Source organism: Chinchilla lanigera, unplaced genomic scaffold, assembly GCF_000276665.1.
Source record: "Chinchilla lanigera isolate Chin_1 unplaced genomic scaffold, ChiLan1.0 scaffold00049, whole genome shotgun sequence".
Classification (NCBI taxonomy): domain Eukaryota; kingdom Metazoa; phylum Chordata; class Mammalia; order Rodentia; family Chinchillidae; genus Chinchilla; species Chinchilla lanigera.
The window spans coordinates 13,149,929-13,158,165 of NW_004955450.1; the positions used below are offsets into that span (position 1 = coordinate 13,149,929).

An 8,237-nucleotide genomic window follows, 5' to 3' on the forward strand; every position below is an offset into this window, starting at 1 on the left:
CTGAGCTATATCCCTGGCCCTCTCTTTTCATAATTAAAGTTGGTGTGTTTTGTGGGGCGACAAGTGTAGGGCAGTGGTTGGGCATATGAGGCCCCAGGTGCAGTCCCCAGCACTAAAGTAATGAAAAAAAGAAATTGGCATCTCTTATTTTGTTTGTATTTTTTCCCCTTCCTTTGTATATCTTGTGGAGTCAATACCTCCCTTACAGTCTGCACTCAAAGACAATGTGATTCTTGAAACGGCTGAGTCGGTCCAGTTAACCTGCAAGAGGGCTTCCTTGCACTGAGATGAGTTATTTAAATGCACCTTACGTTTGTGGAGATGTCACCAAGGGAGATGCTCCTTTGTTACTCTTCGTGGCAGAGGGTGGGGCTGTGCTGGAGGTTGCTTTTGGATGGTTGATTGCTCTCTCTCAGCCTCATTCTTTGCTTCCTTCCTTTTAACTGTTAAGTTGTTCTTTAAGACATTTTCTTTTTTTTTCTTGTTTACTTTGTATTCTGTGGTTTCATAGTCTACTTACACTTTATTGAAACCATAGATAGAAATCTCACAGGATCAACAGATTCAAATATTTGCACTAATAGTGTACATGTTAGTGCAGATATGCGGGAATTTGTATATTTTATATAAATGCTTGCCCCCTGCTGAGGTATATAAGAAGTTCTACAGATTTTAAAATACCACATGTACAAGCAGATGCTCGATTATGATGAAAGTAGTGGCTTCTTCTGTAGTCCTATCTCTAACACTAAAAGTTCAGTTAAAATGTAAGTTGTTGTCTTTTTTTCCAGATTGATAATCAGTTACCAGGTACAATGTTCCCTGTTGTATTTCATCCTGTGGCTCCTCCAAAGTCCATTGCTTTGGATTCAGGTAAAAAAAAGAAACACACCTGAAAGAGTAAACAGAACTGAAAGGTACAATAGATATTGTGAAAGGGAAAGGAACTTCGTAATAGGAAAGAACAACTGATGAGGGAAAGAAGAAAAATAAGAAGGGAAATAAACAAATACACACACACACACACACACACACACACACACGAGAACTAAGATAATTGTACTGCTAATTTCTATCGGTTTATTTTATTTTATTTTATTTTTTTTCCGGTACTGGCAATCGAGCTCACAACTTTGTGCTTGCCAGGCAGGCGCTGTGCCGCTGAGCTAAATCTCCAGCCCCTCTATCGGTTTATTTAAAGGAACAGTTAATATTTAATTGTTTGTTCAATCTTGCATGCCTTTATCTGGTAATCTGTGCAACTGCTTTGAAAATAACAATAAGTAATACAACAACTGTTGTTGATTTCCTGTCATCTTGTTTTGAAACTCTGTATTGTTTTTATAGTTTTTGTGTTGTTTTGTTTTTGTCTTTGTTTTTGTTATTTTGTTCATGTTCTTTTCTCTTTAAAAATTTAAAAAAGAAATACAAGCATATGTTGTTCATAAAAGTTAAGTAGACATTAATTTAATCTTGTATAAAACTTATTTTTTTCTGCTGTATTCTTCCCTTCAGAGCCCAAACCTTTCATTGATGTGAGTGTCATCACCAGATTTAATGAATACAGTAAAGTTTTACAGTTCAAGTGAGTAAATATTTTCACTGTTTACCTAAAGGAATCTAAAGTGAGAATTTATTTTGAAAATAAATCTTACTCTTTTTGAAAGTGATTTCTGTATAAAATTGTTTTCCAACTGGACATATGAATCGACTTTTGGTCAAGGAATTACTTTTAACGTAACTTAAAGTTACTCTTAACTTTTTAAATAATAGCCTATACATATTTTAAAATGTAGAATTCCATCCATCACCTTCATTTGTAATTCCAATGAGAGTATAAAATAATGACGTACAAGTGGTATGTGTATTTGTGAGCTATGTTCTTTAAAGCAGTTGCGGTAAACTTTAAAATTTGAATGATACGTGCTACATGTTCTAATTTTGTTCATCTCTACTGTGAGGTTTTGAAGTGCTGAATGTTAACACAGTACTATTACCCCAAAGTGAAACAATCACTGCAATGAAAATTTCCAGCCTGAGTGGGATTTGCCTTGATTAATTTTTAAGAGATGAAGAAATAATATGTCACTGTGGCTTTTCATTAAAGTAAGGTTTTAACATTGAAAGTTACCAAGTTTGAGTGAAACCCTCTTCCATCTTAGCATTTATTTTTTCTTACAGGTATTTCATGGTCCTCATTCAGGAAATGGCCTTAAAAGTGGACCAGGGCTTTCTTGGGGCTGTTGTTGCCCTGTTCACCCCAGCAACTGACCCTGATGCTGAAAGCAAACGGGTAATGTTTTTATTCCAAGGGAGAACTGTGAGAAAGATGCTTTAATCAGCTAGTTTTAAAGATGATTGTAATACAGAAAAAAGTTAAAAGAAACACTTTTTTTTTCAGACACAGTTACTCCAACAAGATATCGAAGCTCTAAATGCAGAATTAATGGAGACGTCAATGACTGACATGTCGATTCTCAGTTTCTTTGAACATTTCCACATTTCTCCTATTAAGGTTTGTTATTATTTCAAAATTTTAATGTAATTATTCTAGGACATTTAAAGGGTGTGTGTACAAGTTTTTTAATTTGTTACATCAAATATTTGGTGAGAACTTCCTCTGATTCATGGTAATAATTAAGACTGCTCCCTGTAACAGGTGTACAGTCACAGTTCCCACAGAGAAACCACTAGAGCTTGTGCTCTAGTCTGGGATTAATAACCCGTACTCCAGGAAGGAGCTGACAAAGGCATTTCTTAATGAAGTGTCGAAGTGCTCACCAACGTCTAATGTTTTGGTTGCGCTTTGTAACTACTGTCACTGTCTAAACAGAAAGCTATAACGGGTGCCCTACCCAGAACGTGAAAACGCTGAAGTTGGTATTATACTGTTGATGTGATGTTTTTGCCCTTTCCAAAATTTGATTGTAACTGAGGGAGTGGAAAATTGGATACCTTTCACTTGCCTGATTTTGTACTTTATGAACCCATTTCCTTTTCCCCTTTCATTCTTTTTAGCTTTTACAGGGAAAGGTGGCTACTTAGTAAGTTTACAAATCCTATCAACCATAATGCTGTAAACTTGTGTAATGGGCCAGATTTATAATTAAGAAACTCCGTAAAATATTGATGATCCTTTACATTCTCAAAAACTGTTTACAACACTTTATTTTCAATTGCATTCACCAGTCCATTGAGCTTAAATGGATGGTTTTATAAAATAGGATTATTGTTTTAAAATGATATGTTAGTTTGATGGTATCAGACACATGCATAATATCAGGTTTAAAATCGGCATTTTTTTTTTGTGATAGGTTGTATAGGTTCTTTCTCATTAGTAAGCTAAAATCAGTTCCTTTTTTTTTTTTTTTTGATTTTTCTCTGGTACCGGGAACCGAACTCACGACCTTGCGCTTGCCAGGCAGGCGCTTTGCCGCTGAGCTAAATCCCCAGCCCCCTAAAATCAGTTCTTCATGGGATTAAACAATTTCAACAAAATTTACTGAGTGCCTGTTATCCAAATTGCTGTTCAGACATAAAATGACTTCGTGGAATTTATAATCTGAGGGAATATTAAGATTGATAATTGGGCTATTTGTGTTCTTGGACACACTGGGAATTATGCCATCCTGTAGAATAATGAAGATTATGAACCACAGTTACTTTTATAGTCCATGTTGACTTTGGCTTAGGGAGAAGTAGAGCCCAGCGCTTGCTGGCTCCCTACACTTACTGACGCTGCACGTGGGTGGTCTTCCGCAGTAGGGGAAGGTGAAAGAAAGCATAAAACTGGGCTTTCCTGGGCTTGTGTCAGGTCCACTTTATATAGCGCCAGATAGGCTAGGTAAAATGTCCAGGGAGTGTAGGAGAGAGGAAAGCCATCTGCTTTGTGCACATGTGTTGAGCTCCCTTTGCCCGTGTCTTCCTGCCCTATTGCACTGATGTTGCCGTTGGAAAAGTGGGAGCCAAATGGGAGCCAAGAATCCCCTGTTTGAGCACCGAGCTGGGGACACAGTGGGAACAAAGCCGGGTTGGCCTCAGGTGTGTGTTTGGCCGCTCACTACTTGCTCCGTAATTGTCGTGCCGTTGCCGGTTGTTTTCACGGTGTAGTTATGACATGACTGTACCGTTAATTGTTGCCGCGGATGAAAACAGATAATTTCCTGTGTTGGCTGGCGGACTGTGTACCAGTTAATGTTTTCTTCTTAAAATAATCATTCCCTTTTTATACAGGGTTTTTGCTTCCTTCATAATGACTCAAGGGTATTTATATATTTGGAATGAAAACAGAGCTCTGAGTTGGACCACTTGTATTTTATCAAAAATTAAATGAGAATCAGATATAAGTGAGTTGTTTTTTATGTGTGTACAGGATAAATAACAGGTTCCAGCAGGGCTTTACTTGAAAGATACGTACAATTGCCATACTAGATTGGAACATCTGGTTCCTGTTATGTGAATTTTTTCTTTTTCTCACTTTTGTTTATTGAATATTATGTTTCTTTTAGTTGCATTTGAGTCTGTCTTTGAGTTCTGGAGGTGAAGAATCAGACAAACAGGAAATGATTGCGATTAATTCAGTCAACCTGCTGCTGAAAAGCATAGGTGCCACTCTGACCGATGTGGATGACCTTATATTCAAGTAAGGCGTATGTTCCAGTATATTGGAAGCCATTTATAGCAAGGTTGGGTTTCTAGATACTAATTTTTTTTTATTTCTCTAATATTAGCATAGGAAATTGATAACTCTTACTACTTGAAGAATTTGGTTCATTTTTGAGAATGGTCTTTAGATATGTTTATTTTATTAACAATAAGGGTGAAGAGTCATTTTTTTTGATTACCCATATCTACATAATCTGAATGTGGAATAAAAATTTAATTATTTTACTGTTTTTAGAAATATACAGCAATGGGATGAGAGTTCATTGTAACCATCCAGTAAAGTATAGGAAGAAGAACTTCTTGCTACCTTTAATATGAAGATACTTGTGTATGCCAGATAGAAACACATTCAATAACTGTTTATGGCGCTGAATATTTGACAGTGGTATTGGGACAAGCAGCTGGGAGAAAATTCTTTCAGATTATTTCCATCTCACATGTATACTGCTAAGTTTCATAGGAAACAAAGGATAAAATACTATGTAAAATTCAAAGTGAAAAGCCTTGGAAAAAATGTTAAGTGTTATCAGATTTGTGAGTAGAGGAAATCTGAGCTTAAAAGCAATGAGAAAATCTCAGTGGAAAATACAAAATAGATTGGATGACATTAAAAACTGAATATTTCTTAGTAAAATCAAGGAAGATGGAAACAAAAGCTGGGGAAATACAATGACACATGATGCAAAGATGATTAATAGAGTTAATATTAACCATTCCTGAAATTCCAGTGGTGTAATAGCCATGGACAATAAGAGGTATCTCAGAAAAAGGAAAGATAAGTGACTGGTCAGTACTTAAAATGTCTATTTTTAGTATTTATCAAAAGTACATGCAAATTAGTACAAATTATCACATTTCAAAATGTGAGTGATGCTCCTACTAGACGGGGTGGGTCTAAGAAATAGACACTTTTTCATGCTGTTGGTGTAAGTGAAAAATTAGGCAACTATCAAAAGTCTGTTTGTTTGTTTGTTTTCCGGTACTGGAAATCGAACTGACAACCTCGCCCTTGCCAGGCAGGTGCTGTGCTGCTCAGCTAAATCCCCAGTCCCAAAAGTCTGTTTGTTGTGGTCTGTCACTCAGTACTTCTATTTTGGGAGTTTAGCCCAAACAATAATCTTGAAAAGCAGCCAGAGCGTTACATTCAACATGTGGCAGCATTAAATATTATACTGGATTTGTGTGACAGGGCAGGAGTCGATCACTCTAATACTGTCACGTGGAACGGCAATACGTGCTGTGTGCCCACAGTGACTTCATGGAACTTAGAAGATAACAAGAGAAATTTATCCACAATGCTTGAATGTAAAGGTGGCACAGATAATATTGTAAATATAATTGCATAGAAAAGAGTTAAAAGTGGGAAACAAGGAGAAAACTTCTAGAGTGGTGAGATTGTGGTTTAGTTTAAAAAATTGCTTACTCTTTCACATATTTATCAGAAGCTTAGATGAGAATGCGCCATTTTTACAGTCATTTTGTTGCTGTCATATTAAGACGTCAGCCATAAGTTGTGTCAGTACAAGGTTAAGTATGAAAGAATTAACTGTGGCTAGAATTAGCTATTACTGAAATTTTAGGTTCTTTTATCACAGAATATAATCTCAGCGTCCTGGGATTTTCTTTGTCTCCTCCCAGACTTGCTTACTATGAGGTGCGGTACCAGTTTTACAAGAGAGACCAGCTTGTGTGGAGTGTGGTCAGGCACTACAGCGAGCAGGTAACTTCTCACCAGAGGAGCTTGCAGGGAGTGTGCGCCGTAAACAGCAGGACAAAGCGCTTGCGTGTGACCGTGTACTGTGTGGTCACATTTACGTAATTTACGTAATTTTTTTTTTTTTTTGGTATCAGGAGTTGAGCTCACGACCTCATGCTTGCCTAGCAGACAATGTGCCGCTGAATGATATCTCCAGCCCCTTTATCTCAATTTATAATCTCAACACTTAGTGTTTTTCCTAAATGATCAATTTGTTCTTTAATTCTACCACCATTATACACCTTTTAAAAATGTCCTCCTGTGCCTTTTTCCCTTCGCAATTATTACCACTTTGGGAAAGAATAGCATTTTGGTATCCTTACTCTTGAGTTCCTCAGGGACTGTGGTCTGTAAATATAGTGTAGTGGAATTGCAAGAGAAATTGTGGTCTAGCTTCCTCCCTGGACATCTGTTACCCTTGGGCTCCATTGCTGTACCCTGTGACTACAAGTGGATTTCTCTTTCCATCTTCTGCTGGAAGAGCTTTTCTCCTGTACGGTGTATAGACATTGTGGTAATTGCGTGTTCAAATAAGGATTTAATTTCTCTTATTTTTTGTTTTAGTTTCTAATTATTCGCCACGTAATTTTTTTCATTTTTTAAAAATTTATTTTAAAAAATAAAAGGATAACATATTAACAAACAGACATCCATTTACATAACAGCATAAGAACAATACAAGCAATATAGAGTTACAGACAGAGTGGAAGGGAAATTAACAATGGTTGTTGTATTACATATTGATATCTTCAAAGTGGTTTCTCAGGAAATCAAATAGAGACATGCAAGATTGATCAAATAGGTAATCATTAACTGTTCCTTTCTGTAGAGCAATAGAAGACAGTAATACAACTATGTTAGCTGTCTTGTATATACGTACTTACATAATTTCCCCTTCTTTCTTTTCCCATTTCCCTCACCCCAGTTGCTCTTTACTTTTGAGCATTTTCCTTTCCTTTCACAATGTCTGTTATACCTCCTAATTTTTATTCACTCTTTCAGTTTCTCACACTAGTGAGACAATGTGGTGCTTGCACATGCAGGTCTGATTTATTTCACTTATGAGTATGGTCTCTAGTTGTGACCATTTACCTGTAAAAGCCTCACGTTTATCTTCCTTTATAGCTGAGTAATATTCCATTGAATAGAAGTACCACAATTTTTTTATTCATTCCTCAGTGGATGGACATTTGGGTTGCTTCCACAGTTTAGCAATTACAAATTGTGCTGCTATGAACATAGGTGCATATATATTGCTGTGATACAATATTTTTAGATCTTCTGGGAAAATACCCAGAAGGGGAATAGCTGGGTTGAATGGGACCTCTAGACCCAGTTTGCTGAGGCATCTCCAAACTGATTTCCACAGTGGTTTCACCAGTCTGCATTCCCACCAGCAGTGGAGAAGAGTTCCTGTTTCTCCACAGTCTCGCCAGCATTTGTTACTGGTTGATTTCTTAATGCTAGCATTCTTACTGGGGTGAGATGAAATCTCAGTATTGTTTTAATGTGCATTTCTCGAACGACTAATGATGTTGAACATTTTCTCATGTGTTTATTTGCCATTTGTATATATCTGAGAAGTGTGTTCATCTCAGCTGCCCATTTTTGGCTTGGGTCTTTGAGTGGGGGGGGCTGATGTTTTTAATTCTTTGTATGTTCTAGATAGAAGTCCTTCGTTCAAGGGATAGTCAGATAAGTTTTTTTCCCAATTTGTGGGTTTTCTTTTTACTCTGCTGGTGATTTCTTTAGATGTGCAGAAACTTTTCAGTAGAATGAGATCCCAGTTGTTGATTCTTTGAAGTATTTCATGTGC

The 8,237-nt window shown here is 36.8% G+C and overlaps 1 protein-coding gene across 1 annotated transcript in view; it reads left to right on the top strand.

Annotated features, from left to right (window-relative positions):
• Vps13c (vacuolar protein sorting 13 homolog C (S. cerevisiae)) overlaps positions 1-8,237 on the top strand; it is a gene marked incomplete at its 5' end in the record, with an annotated part of 161,865 nt that overhangs the window by 132,996 nt on the left and 20,632 nt on the right. Inside the window, 6 exon segments of the mRNA XM_013518933.1 lie at positions 792-873; positions 1,516-1,585; positions 2,182-2,293; positions 2,402-2,515; positions 4,509-4,642; positions 6,304-6,385. Coding sequence (XP_013374387.1) covers positions 792-873; positions 1,516-1,585; positions 2,182-2,293; positions 2,402-2,515; positions 4,509-4,642; positions 6,304-6,385 — 594 coding nt within the window.